This window comes from Peromyscus maniculatus, chromosome 7 (assembly GCF_049852395.1).
Source record: "Peromyscus maniculatus bairdii isolate BWxNUB_F1_BW_parent chromosome 7, HU_Pman_BW_mat_3.1, whole genome shotgun sequence".
NCBI lineage: Eukaryota > Metazoa > Chordata > Mammalia > Rodentia > Cricetidae > Peromyscus > Peromyscus maniculatus.
In genome coordinates, this window is record NC_134858.1 from 53,600,824 (window position 1) to 53,615,757 (window position 14,934).

At 39.8% G+C, this 14,934-nt stretch overlaps 1 protein-coding gene across 3 annotated transcripts in view; it reads left to right on the forward strand.

Moving 5' to 3' along the window:
- Hmg20a (high mobility group 20A) overlaps positions 1–14,934 on the forward strand; it is an 86,419-nt gene that overhangs the window by 62,144 nt on the left and 9,341 nt on the right. For all 3 annotated transcript variants that reach the window (XM_006971551.4, XM_042280979.2, XM_076576340.1), the window contains 5 exons: positions 488–635; positions 3,109–3,321; positions 7,541–7,673; positions 8,596–8,627; positions 13,974–14,049. In XM_006971551.4, the coding sequence (XP_006971613.1) occupies positions 488–635; positions 3,109–3,321; positions 7,541–7,673; positions 8,596–8,627; positions 13,974–14,049 (602 nt within the window). The remainder of the gene's footprint in view (positions 1–487; positions 636–3,108; positions 3,322–7,540; positions 7,674–8,595; positions 8,628–13,973; positions 14,050–14,934) is intronic.

Sequence of the window (14,934 nt, forward strand, 5' to 3'; positions counted from 1 at the left end):
GTTTAAACATACTGTACTAGAGAGTCAAATAATCTGATTGTTACTCAATTTATAATCTAAGAAATTATAACATATATTATATTCCATAAGAGTTATTCCTGTGCTCTTTAAGAAATGGCTCTTTTATGATAAGGACCAAAGTGCCTGAACAACCTCTGTTCCTATTCATCTGGTCCATTACTAGTGTTTCCTCCATCACATGGGAAACACATGAAAGGTAACATAAAAGTTAGGCTCTGTTACATGCTCAGAGTTAAAACATGAAGTCTGTGTCGAGAGGAGAGGTCATTGTTTTGGACTGAGATTAGAGTTAGTTTTGCTAGGAAATGTCTACAGGAACATCATTATATTTTATACAGATTGTGGTATTGGAAGTAATTCAAGTACTGACATGTGCTTTTGCTGGTAGGAAAGTTTGTCTTCAGCTGACAAGAGGAGTTTTTGCTGCTGTCCATACTAAACTTGCATACTTCTGCCTGTTGCTCAGATTAACACACCCCGAGGGTCCATATGGCAGCACAGCCACATCTTCCACCAACAACCCAGAATTTGTGGAGGATCTCTCCCAGGGCCAGCTGCTTCAGAGTGAGTCTTCCAATGCTGCAGACGGCAGTGAGCAGAGGCATGAAGATGAGGTAAGCTGAAATCTCCTGTCACTGTCCTCTGGAGCTTCCAAAGCAACAGCATGCAAGGGGCTGCTGAGTGAAGTGTTTGCCACCTCGCGTCTTAGTTTCCTGGGCCGACACTTATCCAGTTTCTTATACCTAGCTCTAGTTATACCTAGAGTATATCAGTGGTTTTAATGACATAGAGACAAATAGAGTCTCTTTACCTCACTCTAACTAAATGTAGCTACCTCTTATGAAGTGTCCCACTGTGCTCATGAATTGTTTTGTTGTGTTATTTTTGCTTTTATTTATTGTTGCTATTGCTATTTTGATATAGGGTCTCAAGTCACCCAAGCTGCATTCGAGTAATGCAGATGTGCCCACCGTGCTCAGCCTTGACAAATATTTGTTTTGTGAATGAATGATTTAATTAAGTAACTACTGAGAGGTCTTCATGCCCTTGTTCATGCCCTGCAGCACAAAGTCACATGTATCAAAGGATTCAGACCACTTAATGATTCCTTCTCCCTCCCATAGGGTCCATCTTTCTCTGAATCACACAAAGATTCAGTGTGGGCATGAGGAGTCATGTCCTTGTTGGACCTCCAAACTTCCTTATAGGTGACTGATCACGTTGCACTCTTTTTATTTTAAGACAAAAAAGAATAGCATCATCGATTTTTGTCTTTTATGTGAAAAGACTAGTTTTTTTCATTTACCCCTTTAGTATTTTTAAAGATAATAATGAATGCTAGCAGCTTTTCATTAACTATGTAACTATGTGTTTGTAGGAGGGCTGTTGGGGGGATTTGTGTGGGTATATGATGCTGGGGATTCGTGCTAAGCACATTTCCACTGAGCTATGTCTCTAGGCTCCTTAGTAGCTTCATGTGCCTAGATTTCCAAAAATGAAACAAAAACTGGAACCCTGATCTCTAATACACTATTTGCCAAAAGGAGGACTATCGCCATTCACATACATTTGAAGGAGTGCAGTACTGCAATTAATACATAGATGCTTTTATCTCTTTTTTAACCTTGTTTACCTTCCTCTTCTCTGAAATAAGAATTCCTGTAACCATGATACATTAACTGGTAGACTATGTATTTGCTAAATTATGGAGCAAAACTATGATGTGCTTAGGTCTCATTCAGAAGGCAAGAAGAAAGGTTGTGGTAAAATATCAGTGGCACTGCAGAATTATTTTTGATTAAGCATTTTAAAAGTTGGTTTGATCTGATTTATCTAAACTCAGTATATAAAGACTTATTTCTCAAAAAAAAAAAAAACAAAAAAAAAAGCCTTATGACTTTATAAAACATATATATTAAGGAACAAATCATCAGGCCGAAGAACTTGTCTTCATTTTAGATATGTTACTGATATTCTCCTGAGACCTAAATATTAATTTAAATATCTGTATGCTATTTGCTATGGGAAATTAGCTGGTCTCTAGTATCAGTAAGGAACACTTGCATGAATTATTTTTAATCCCCATGCTACAGCTCTTCTTTCACTTGATGCTTGTGACATCTTATTCTGGTCTCCTGTGACAGCGTCTGCTTCTCTGGCACGGTGCTGAGTGTGCTGCCGAGTTTCTCATGTAGAAATCCCTGTCAGGAAGTGTAGAAGAAGGCCAAAGCTTGCATATCATGGTACCCCATTCTCATCTTCTGGGATTAGCACCAAAATAGCCCTTTATACACCAAGGGTGGTGATGCATGCCTGAAATCCCAGCACTCAAGAGACTGAGGCAGTAGATCACCATAAATTTGAGGGTACCCCGACATACATAGTGCGTTTGAGGCCACTTGTGCTACCTAGAGAGACTCTGTTTCCAAAAATAAAATTTTTCTTTTTGGTTTTTCAAGACAGGGTTTCTCTGTTTAGTCCTTGCTGTCCTGGAACTCACTTTGTAGACCAGGCAGCCTAGAACTCAGAGATTCGCCTGCCTCTGCCTCCTAAGTGCTGGGATTAAAGGTGAGTACCACCACCATCTGGCTCCAAAAATAAAATTTTAATAGCCCTTAATTTCCCTAGTTTGTAGTATGATGCCTTAAAGTAGTGGTTTTCAACCTTCCTAGTCCTGCAACCCTTTAAAACAACTCCTCAGGTCATGGTGACCCCCAACTATAAGTTGATTTACGTTGTTATTTCATAACTGTAGTTTTGCTACTGTTAGGAATTGTAATGCAAATATCTGCTGTGCAGGATATCGGATATGCATCCCCTGTGAAAGAGTACTTTGACCTCCAGAGGGGTCTCATCCCTCAGATACAGAACTGCTGCCTTAAAACTGCTGTCTATAGTTGAAATATCTGAAACTCTTAGCATTGCAGTCTTCTGTGCCTGACTGATCTGGGGAGCTCTGAACTTCCAGGGCCTTACAGGAAAATGCAGCTCAGATCCTCTTTGGTGTTGGTGTTTGTTATTATTGTTGATAGGTTACTTGAGTGATTTTTGTTTGGTTTTTGTTTTTCGTCTTGCTTTGTCTTACAGCAAAGAAGTAAACGAGGAGGTTGGTCCAAAGGGAGGAAAAGGAAGAAACCTCTCCGAGACAGCAACGCACCCAAGTCCCCCCTTACAGGATATGTTCGCTTCATGAATGAGCGCAGGGAACAGCTTCGAGCAAAGAGACCAGAGGTCCCATTCCCGGAAATCACAAGGATGCTGGGCAATGAGTGGAGTAAACTGCCTCCTGAGGAAAAACAGGTGATGGTTCTTGCTTCTGGTCCTTTGCTTGTTTTATTATATCTCAAAAATGATTTGGAGGCTGGAAAGATGGCTCAGTGGTTAACTCACTCACTGTTCCTACAAACAATTGGGGTTCGTTTCCCAGATCCCATGTCAGATGGCTGACAACTGCCTGTAACTTCAGCTTCAACTGATCTGACACCCTCTTTTGGCCTCTACAGGTACCTACATAGATGTGACATGCCTCGTGTGTGTGTGTGTGTGTGTGTGTGTGTGTGTGTGTGTGTGTGTGTATAAAATATAATATGATGTAAATATTTTTAAAAGATTTCTATCAGAAAAGCAAAGAAGATGGACAGTTAATTCTTTAGTTGTGTTGCAGTACTCAGGGGACTGAGGCAGAAAGAGCACAAGTTCAAGGCCATCAGGGCTACAGAAGGAATTTAAGGCTAACCAAGCAGCTTAGCTAGAGACCATCTTAAAGAAAAATACAGAAAGAGTTTGAGTGGTAACTTAGAGCAGAGCACTTGTTCCCTTACACGGGTTCTGGGTTCAATCTCCAGCACTGCAAGAGGAAAGTGAGAAAAGACCCTGTATAAAAAGATGTGGAGACCTGGAGTAGTAAAGCAGGTTCAACAGTGCCATGCACTTACCTAGTACCATATCGTAAGAAGAATTCAGACTGCTGGCCTTGTGTACTGGGGTTGAAAGCATGTACCCTAAAATCAATGCCCGTAGTTTCAGACATTTGCAAATGCAAATAACTAAGGAGCGGTCAAACTGGTTCAGATTGGCCCTGCTCCAATGATGTGTTCATAGAAGGAAAGAAAGAAGACAGGTACCCATGGAGAGGGGCATATAAAGAAGGAGGCAGAAACAGGAACAGCAAAACCACCAGAAACTCAGTGGGGAAGGAAAAGAAGACCAGAATAGCAGGATCCTTGCAGCTCTTCTCTCTAGCACAGTGAATAGAAGCTGTCCCAAGATTTGTTGGAGGGTTGGGAGTGGAAAGGACTCTAGAATCTACTCCCAACCAAAGCAGCTACATTTTATTTGATGTGTATACTGAGTTCACAGAAGAATGTTTTGAAAAGTGGTTCAATATTAAGAAATTAAGAAATCTATCAAAGTAATGCATTCCATTGAGCTAAATGAAAGTAATGAATAAAAATGAGGGAAAAAATCATTTGCCAAAATTCTTCAATTCACATAAGAATTTTATTTAAGAAAAAGATCTTATTGCTTTACCAATTGTTTAACTAGAGTTCTAGCAAATTTAACCACTGCAGAAAATAAAGCAGAACTACTTGATCTCTCTCCTCTAAGACAGAAACTAACCGTGTTGCCAAGCTGAAAGGAGAGTTCCTTTGTTAGAATGATTGGAGGGGAATTACGCACAAGATAGCCATGCACTGGGTGAAAAGCCACTGCAGCAAAGGGATGATGGCAACTGGGGCTGACGGGCTTTGCATTAAAAGCCTCCACTTCCCGGCATCTGAAAGATCTATATTTCCTTATGTCTTAAACTCTTTTATGGCTTGCACTCTTGAAAATGGATTCCAGAAAGACTAAAACCAAATTGAAAAATACTGTCTTGGGAATTAATTGAATTCAAAAATTTTCAAAGAGATAAGATTAAATTTCAATTTGAAGCTTTGTGCTTGTGGTAAGCAAGCTAATAGAAAGCAGTTTATAACAAGAGGTCATCAGCTGGATATGCCAGGTCATTATTTTCTTTATCTTTATTTCAAAGTGAATGCATGCTTGAGGTTTATTTTTTCTGGAATTAGCAAGTGTGCAAACAAAAAGCCGAAGTAACAGTAGTTGTCTAATGATAACATTGTCTGCTGATTAGGGCAGGGTTTTGTATGTGTTTGATCAACTTTTAACTTTGAAATCATTTCAAATGCACAAAAAGTTACAAGCATAAAAATAGTACAGAGAATATTCAGAAATCCTAACTCAGCTTCTCCTATTGCTGACACATTGTGTCCCTTTCTCCATTTACATGTTTGGTCTTTAATACACACACACAAAAACAATTTTCCCCAAATTATTTAAAGGTAAGTTACATATATCCTGCCCCTTTATCCCCAGAATACTTTCATATTTCCTAAGAACAGAGATCCTCTGTTACATAACTGATAAAGTTGTCAAGTTCATAATTTCATGCTAAATATAATGCTGTAATCTACACTCAGACACTGAAGTCAACAGCATCCCTTCATACAGGTTTTACACTAATACCAAGCTGTGTTTTAGTCACATATTTGTAATTCTCTTCAGGCTGTTTCACAGCATTGCTTTGTCTTTGTAAGTTATTCCTTGATGTTCTTCGAGAATATGAACCCTCTGTCTCCCCAAACCTGACCCCTCCTTCCCACCTACCCCTAATGTGCCTTTTTGTTTGTTTTTACTTTTAAGGAAACATTCTTCATTTTCTGTTGGTCTGGTATTTCCTGATGATTAGATTGATGTTCTGAATTCTTGTTCAGAATAGAATATAAGATGCTCAGAGCATCACATACTCAGGCATACCATGTCCTTTATTATTTATTTGTAATGCTAATTTTTTTGGCTTGGTAATTTTTTCCTTATAATTCATTAGCAATCTAAGGAGAGATATTTTAAAGATACATGTAATTTGTTTCACAAAAAAAAAAAAATTCCATAATGCTGATATCACGTGCCTTTAACCCCAGCACTCAGGCAGGTAGATCTCTTAAAAGTTCAAGATCGTCTATGTAGTGAGTTCCAGGCCAGCAGGGATACACAGTGAGACCTTGTCTCAAGAAAGAAAAGAAAAGGAGAAAGATCTATATGATCTGAAGAGAAACCAAAGCCAGGCATGGTAGCACATGCCTTTAATTCCAGCACTTGGGAGGCAGAGGCAGGAGAATCTCTGTGTGTTAAAGACCAGTTTGGATTACATAATGAGTTCCAGAACACTCAGCTCTATGTAGAAAGACCCTGTCTTAAGAAAAAAACAGAAAAGAAAGAAAAAGAAAAAATTTCCCCTAGACTTAATATCTATGGATAAGTTTCACCTTATTTAATCTTTATCATTATGTTTACAAAGTGATAATTTTTCCCACCCCAATACCGCACACAGTTACCAGTTGGCCCTAAGCTTTCTGATCTATTTAGAGACCTTACTCTTCTCTCCTCTTGAACACTTGCGTATATTCTATTTGTTGCTGGTATGATCATAAATAATTCATACCATAAAGTTTATTTATAGTATAAATGTCTTTTTCCAGCAGTTTATAATTTATTGCCATACTTAATTATTTGTTCCTTAAATTGTCCCAGATATCTGCTGTGGGGGGCAAGATTTTTAATATAACCTCTAGCTCTGGTTTGTTCACTTTTAGGCAGCACCTTTTGTACTTTCTTATACCTAATTTGATGAATGAAATGGACAAGGCATTAAGCAAAACAATTCTGGAGATAAATGGACTTGTTTAAATAATTAATAGAACAAAATGATCAAAGAATAGTGCTCAAGCTCTCTTAGAGTAGTCTCTTTTAGGCCCATGGGATGAGATCATTCTTTTCATGTTCTCCAGCTTTAGTCTTCCACTCATCTGGCTTTTAAGAAGGCCAATGGATGTATGAGATCATTCCCTCAAAATGAGTGGAGAGTAGAGAAACACACTAATATTCCTTCCCTTCCCCTGGGAACATGTGCCTATATGGGGTTCAAACCTCTGAAGAACTCTAGTGGCCCTGTGAAATTCTATCTATAAGGCTAGGGAGATGGTTGACTGTAATCTTCATTAATGTTTTATGATGGTACTCTCAATAGAACTTACCTTCCTTAAACTAGGAAAGACAATACACAGTCTAGAAAGTCAATCACTCATTTATTTATTCTCTAAATGATGTGTTTGTTTTGTTTGTTTGTTTGTTTGTTTGTTTGTTTAATGTGTGTATGTACATGTGCAGAGGTCAGGACAACTTTGAGGCACCAGTTCTCTCCATCACCCAGGGATCAAACTGAAGCTGTCAGGGATGGTAGCAAGCACCTTTACCTACTGAGCCACCTCACTAGCCCTTGTTTATTTTATGATTGAAAGATTTTATTCTATACCTGTGTCTGCTTTCAGATTCTCCTACAGCATACTCACTGTATACTTTTTTCCTGTTTTAAGTGTACTCTTTTCTTTTAAAAAGCTAGTTGGTATTTCACCTAACATCTCAGTTTCTTGAAAACAATCTCACACTTCTTTCCTAGCGCTACCTTGATGAAGCAGACAGAGATAAGGAGCGTTACATGAAGGAACTGGAGCAGTATCAGAAGACCGAGGCCTACAAGGTCTTCAGTAGGAAAACCCAGGACCGTCAGAAAGGCAAATCTCACAGACAAGGTATCAGAACCAATGCAGTTTGTCACACGTGGTGGAATGTTAGGAATCCAACTGTTAAGGTGCCAAATATGAAAGATGTGTGTTTCTGTCATTTCTTTATTGTCCTATATTCACTTACAGATGTCACCCTAGAATTGTACTAAAATCACATCATTCTCCTTTTGACATTTTGATTGGTTTTCTGTATCTAAGATCAACAATCTGGCTCATGCACCAAAACCATTATTACCTACCTGCCTTTCTTTGTCTAGTTTCCAAGTTAGGCATTTCTCTGCCTTTAAACAGGTCTACTAAGCCATGTAACTAACTTGCCCTAACTCTTCTAAGCCTTTTCTGTGCTATTCCTATTGGCCTCCATGATCCTCTTCATTCAATAGTTACTCATGCATAAATTCAAAAGGAGATCTATTGAGCTGCTTCTGTTAAAGTACCAGACTCTCTTCTAGGCATTGAGGGGTGATAGTGAGTGAGATGGCATCTCTGTCTTCCCGGCATCTTTTTTCTCTGTTGAAATGGTACATCATATTCTCACAAGTCTTGCTCCAGTTCCCCTCTCCAGGAAACACTGCCAAAGGCACACCACCCACACTGGTCTGTCAGTCCTTAGCCATGGCAGCTTCTCCACACTTGCACATCTCGGCTGCTAAAACCTTTGGCATGTGTTTCCTACTCTCACACCCTGTTACCTCTCAAAGGTAAGAACTGTCTGCTGTTCCCTTGTGCCTAGTTGTGTGATCTGTAGGTGTGAGGTTCCATTTAACTGTTGGTGACTGACAGTTAATAACATCATGAATGAAAACATCATACGTTGTGAAAGTCCACAGATACCAGCAAGGTTTGTGGTTGGCAAAGTCATATACTTGGGTTTTGCTATTGTTTTCTTTTTCAGTTTAATGTTTTCGTTATTCTTTCATATTTTTAGATGCAGCCCGACAGACCACTCACGATCACGAGGTAATTAGCCTTCTTTTTGTATTCATATATATATTTAAAATCATGTTGCTGTTCGAAATGCTGTTACTTTTTTTTTTCATGAATGGTACAGAGTTTTTTTTTTTATTCCATAATTCAGACTGAGTTGCTTTGGCTCAGGGGTTTTTAACATATGGTAGACACTTATGTCATGAATCTGCCTTTGAACTACAGTCCCTAACCCCAATCTGTTCCTGTAGTCTGAGAATTTTATTAGTTTTAAATGCCAAGAAATGGTTGGAATTCAGAGTAAGACAGAAATGGAAGCCAGCTAGAGGCTGCAACTTGGCTGTAGTTTATCATCAACAAATGCTGTTGTCCCACTTTAGAAAGGTGTTATTTGGGAACTCCAGCATTTGGTTACAACGGTCCTCAGCTAGTCAGTAGCACACAGTGTGACTGAAGCTCAGCCCCTGAACCTCCTTTCCCGTCCTCAGCTCACTGGCCTGTGCTTATTATCGGCCTCCTCCCTCAGGGTTGCTTCAGCCCTGACAGTAGGACTTAAGCCTGTATGTGTGTGTATGTGTCTAATACATAGGCTTATATGTTTGCCTGCTGCTTTTACATGCTTCCGATATAGATGTTAAGTATATGGTTATAAAAAAAAATTGGGGGGGGGGGTTGGGGATTTAGCTCAGTGGTAGAGCGCTTGAGGCCCTGGGTTCGATCCTCAGCTCCAAAAAATAAAATAAAATAAAATAATAAAATCTGTGGTCATTCCATGCTTTAAAATGTCAGGGACTCAACTTTGCTCACCAAATCATAAGCAAACGCAGCAATCAGGGTCTTCTGATTAGTCCCAACTTCTCATTTCCAACACCTTAAATTTATTGGCTGCCACCATCTTCCAAGTGCTGCTCTCCCTGCCTTGTGTCTGTGTTCCTATTGTTCTTTTCACAGAGTAACCTCCTTCCTCATACTTCTCTCCATCTTCCTGTTTCTGCTTCTCAAAGCTGAAGTCATCCTTCAACCCTATTAAGTTCCATTTCCTTCTCAGCTCCTTTTATTTCTTCTAGCTGGCTTTAACCTTCAAAGTACCTCTCCCATATGGTTAGCCTAGCTGGCCTGGTCTAGACTCTTGCAAGCACTTCGGTTGTTCACATTATGGATTATGTACCATCTCCCTGAGGGCATACCTGATCTATTTTCTACCTTTCTCTCCAATGCCTTGCCCCCTAGCATGATGCTCTTGCATGGAGAAGGTATTCTATAAAAACTTATTTTCCTATAAGAATCCAAAGGTGACTGAAAAGCAGTGAGAATTTAAACAAAATGGTCTTCAAGCTAGAAGATGGCTCAGTCTGTAGGCATGACTTAATATGCAAGCATGAGGACCTGGGCAGACCCCCAGCCCCCATATGTATCAAAAACTGTATTGTGGTACATGCTTATAATACTAGCTCTGGGGAGGTAGAGGTGGGTAGCTCTCTGGGTAATGGTAGCCACCCAGCCTAACCTAATTGGCAAGTCCCAAGCCAAAGAGAGACTCCATCTCAAAAAGCTATAGTGACTGGCTCGCTCTTAAGGATGACACCCAAAGTTGGCCTCTGATGTTCACATGTGCTATGGTATTTGGAATATTTCAGCAGATGTATGAGTGAGTTAATTAAAAAAATGTGTCTTATAAAATACCTAAAACATCATGAATTCTAAATACATACTTATTTCTCTTACAAGGAGTGTAATAGGCTTCTAATAGAACAGACTTCCAGTCTGTCTTCGGATACTAAGACCTCAGACATATTCTCAGCTGCCTACCCCATTTTGCCAGTGTGGGGGTGACTTGCCTAGGATAAGAGAGTTTATTCAACTTCAGTTAGAGGGGCTGGAGAGATGGCTTAGCAGTAAGCAGCCCCGGCTGCTCTTGCAGAGGAACTGGCTTCAATTCCCAGCACCCACATGGTGGCTCACAACTGTCTGTAACTCCAGTCCCAGGAAAGCCCTCTTCTGGCCTCTGTAGGACCCAGGCATACACGTGATACATGGCCATACATACAAGCGAAACACCCATACACATAAAAATAAACCAAACTTGAAAGAATAAAAAGTTAAGTTAGAGGCAACCGAGTAGCTTCCTGCATCCCAGTTAGCCACTGTTGACAACACAATGCCATGCTACATGGGAAAACTGGACACTGTTGAAAGTAAACCTGAGATGTCAGTTGGAAGCTAGTGAAGACAGATTTACCGGTTTCCATATAATAAAGGAGCTAATTTTATTTCTAAATTGACTGAGATTCCCTAAGTCATTGTTGCCTGGACAGACGCAGCAGAGTGCATCTGAGAGCTGACAAATGCTCTCCTGGAAGCCGTTCTGCATAGCAGAAGGCACTGCATCCTGGCTCATGATAATGAGAGTGGTCCTCAAGTAAAAAGGCACTTGAGAGATGCATGGCATACTCTCTGTATGTAGTTCTGGCCCTGAGCCTTGCCCTAAATCACAGGCTGAAATAGATTACATTTAGAGAGTCCTCTGTTCTTTTTCCTTCCAGTCAGTGAGTGTACAGAATGGAAATCCAAAGTGAGGAATATTCTTGTCTTCTCAGATCAAAAACCAGCCCACTGCGGGGTGGTGATGGCGCACGCCTTTAATCCCAGCACTCGGGAGGCAGAGGCAGGCGGATCTCTGAGTTTGTAGCCAGCCTGGTCTACAGAGCAAGTTCTAGCAAAGAAACCCTGTCTTGACAAACTGAAGAGAAAAAAAAAGCCCACTAGGTGCAAGAGTCAGTGAGCTGTACTCTCTAGAAAGTGTCTTCATCTCATATGAAGACTAAGCTAGAAACAATAATTTTGTTTAATTTGTGAAAAATGACAAAATGACACTCAGCCTGAACAAATTAGACCCTTTCAATGAGGAGGTAATCAAATCCTTATGATTTAATCCCTTGAGCAATCCTTAGAGCACTTAAGCCTATCCAAGCCCCCAGGAGGAGCTTCTCTGTGCCGAGTAATGTACTCAGTAATGGAGGAGTGCTGGTGGTTTTTATTACCACTCTTCCTTTAAGTAGAGTGTCTCTGTTGCATTCAGAAACTGAACGGTTCCGATCAATTGCTTTAATGTTTCTTATTTTGTACTCTAAGAATCTGTACCTAGGGCCAGTGTGTATTGTACCTGGCTGCTGCTAGCCTCTGCCCTTACATAATGGGTGAGGTTTGGACTGTTCTGGCAAAGAATGGAATGGAATTACCATTCTGAGGAGAGTAAAGATCTTGAGAAAGGCCCTTTGTGCCATGTTCATGGTAGCCAAGCAACCCCTTATCATTCTGAATAGCAAATGCTGGGACTCATGATCACTGTACAACTGAGTAAAAGTTGAACAAGGTAAGAGAACTGAAGTTACAAGGCTCTGTCCTAAGTCACTGGTAGATTTAGGATTGGACCTATGGTACTGTGTGCATGTTGGGATTTTGTGTCATGAGTTTCCTGTCACAACCAGGTAATAAAGTTAAAGCATACAGTGACCCTGCAGTCTATAGACAGCTACTGGAAATGTGGCTAAGATCCCTTTCAGAACCAGTCTCTCTTGCCCATACATTAATTAGTTCTCAGCGAAATCCACTAGGTAGGAACTGTCTTGGGGGAGAGGTGTGCAAGTAAAAATGTGGTACTTTTGATGGTAATCCTGCTGTTTATTTTTTAATTGTTCTAGAAAAAGTTGCTTTCCTCCATTAGAAAAATAAAAGAATGTGGTAAAATTAAGCACTCTGAAGTGGAATGTTCCTCAAGTAAACATATACTTTTTCAGATTTCCATCCATTTTTTAGAGAGATCTCACGAGTGCTGTGATTATGCATATGAACCACTAGATTCCCATCTTAAATGCCTATCTTGATCTGTTCAGATCAGTAGGCAGTTCCTCCAGTCTGCCCCCTTCCTAGGTAAACACAATGAGACAGGATCCCTGCTCTCAGGTTTCCTCGCAGCTGAGCTGCTTAGCTTTTCTGCTGGGCATCAAGTCTTTTTTTTTTTTTTTTTTTTTTTTTTTTTTTTTTAATTCAAAGATAAAAGGTAGTGATAAGAAGTAGAAACAATTTTTTTCCAGTGTTTTTTTAGATATGTTGTAAAGCCCCAGCTGGCCTGGAACTCATAGAAATCCACCAGAGCCACCATGTCTGGCAAAAGGATGCATTTTATCCTTTATTTTATACATTTTATCTCTTAACATGTTTTTAAAGGAATGAATTCTGAGTTATTTTCTTTACTGCTTTCTTATTGAGAGGTTTTGGAATCTTCAGATTTCACACTAGTTTCCTTACTTCCTACTCTCTTTTTATGTTGTACAAGATTTTGAATATAAAACACCTATAGCTTATATTTATTATACCTTCAACTTCAAATTCATTACAGAAATGTCAGCCAAAGAAAGTTGAAATATTGGCTCTGTTCTTTTTGTTACTGTTGTTATTTTTTAATTATTTATTTATTTTTATTTTATGGGCGTTGGTATTTTGTGTGCAGTTATGTACGTCTGTGTGAGGATGTTAGATCCCCTGAACAGGAGTTAAGAGACAGTTGTTAGCTGCCATGTGGATGCTGAGAATTGAACCTGGGCCCTCTGGAAGAGTAGCCAGTGCTCTTAACCACTGAGCTATCTCTCCAACCCCTTGGCTCTACTCCTAAAGCTCATGGTTGGAAATATTTTACAGTAGTTTGTGATACTTTTTATCTTAATGGTTTATTAACTAGGGCTTTGTTATTCTTTTCTGTCTCACAGAATCCTTAGATTTCTTATTTGTAGAGCCTGGTTATTTCTGGCTTCTTGGGTTGGTTTGTTTTTCTTATGTCTGAAGAAAAGTCTACAAGAGCCTCAAAAAGTCTACTGCCCCTTCATAAATAGATAGAAGTACCAGCAGAATGTCATTATTATTGTTCGTTGCTGACAGATCTCTGCTTAGAATTCCTATTTTCCACTCTGCAAATTTTGATTGTATACTTCCTTCTCAGATAAGTGCTTAAATGCGTAACCAACAGGAAACAACTAAAATACCTTTTTTCAATTCCTGACCCAACCACATTCACAACTCTCATCTGTAGACTATTCAAAGTACAGTGCTAAGAAAGGGCTTCTGTGTTCTTCATTAGTGAAGTGCATGTCGGTTTGTTTTGAAGTCTTTTACTACCTAGCAGTTGGATACTGAAGAGATGTGATGCTAACTGCTGCAGCTCTGTAAAGTTCCATTCCAATGAGAGACTATATCCCCTCTCCTCGGCTCTCGTAGTCTGATTCCTGCTGACCAACTGTTTCTCTAAGGAAGACATGATCCTTGTGCCTTGGGCACTATTATTCATTTAACTTCTAAGGACTAACTTTTGTTCTTGATTCATAGAAAGAAACAGAGGTAAAGGAACGCTCTGTTTTTGACATCCCTATATTTACAGAAGAATTCCTGAACCACAGCAAAGGTGATCACTGCAGTGTTTTTCTGTGTTCCTTGGGTCTTTGACAGGGGATTTAGCTCTCAGGAGTTCATTGCTCAAAAGCACTGGCTCATAGCCCTCCTTAGGACTGGAGAGGACTCTACTGCAAAGAATGTCTGTTATTTCACCTTGTGACTGGGGAGGGAAAGCGAGACCAATGCAGCCAAAGTTACTTGGTTTGGGGATCAAAAGAAATAAATACAAATCACTAATGCAGTGGCTTTAGTTAGGTAGCCTAGAACCCTCTATACAAATGAAAGTTTACATGGGAGTCCAGAATACACAGTAAGAAATTGCAAAATTCGGGGCTGGAGAGATGGCTCAGTGGTTAAAAGCACTGACTGCTCTTCCAGAGGACACGGTTTCTCTGTGTAGCCCTGGCTGTCCTGGAACTCACTCTGTAGACCAATCTGGCCTCAAATTCAGAGATCCACCTGCCTCTGCCTCCTGAGTGCTGGGTCAGGTTAAAGGTCTATGTCACCACCACCCAGCTTTTTTGTTTTGTTTTTTGTTTTTGGCAATTTGTAATTCCAGTTCCAGGGGATCTAATGCATTTATCCTGGCCTCTGTGGGCACCAAGCATTCATGGTGCATAGATATACCTACAGGCAAAATACCCATACACATAAAATAAAAATAAATAAATGCTTTTTAAAAAGAAAGAAAAAGAAAAGAAATTACAAAGCTTATCCCATTGCAGGAAAGATGGATATCCATAGCTATGCTTAGCCAGTCTTCTTGGACACCTCTGTGAAGCCCTTCAGGCTTCTCACTGCACAATTTTAAAAAGCAAAATCTAACAAAATGCTGGGAATTGCCTCTGTGTGTTGCAGTCTTGCGTATAGAATGTGTTGCTCTAAGAATTAAAAT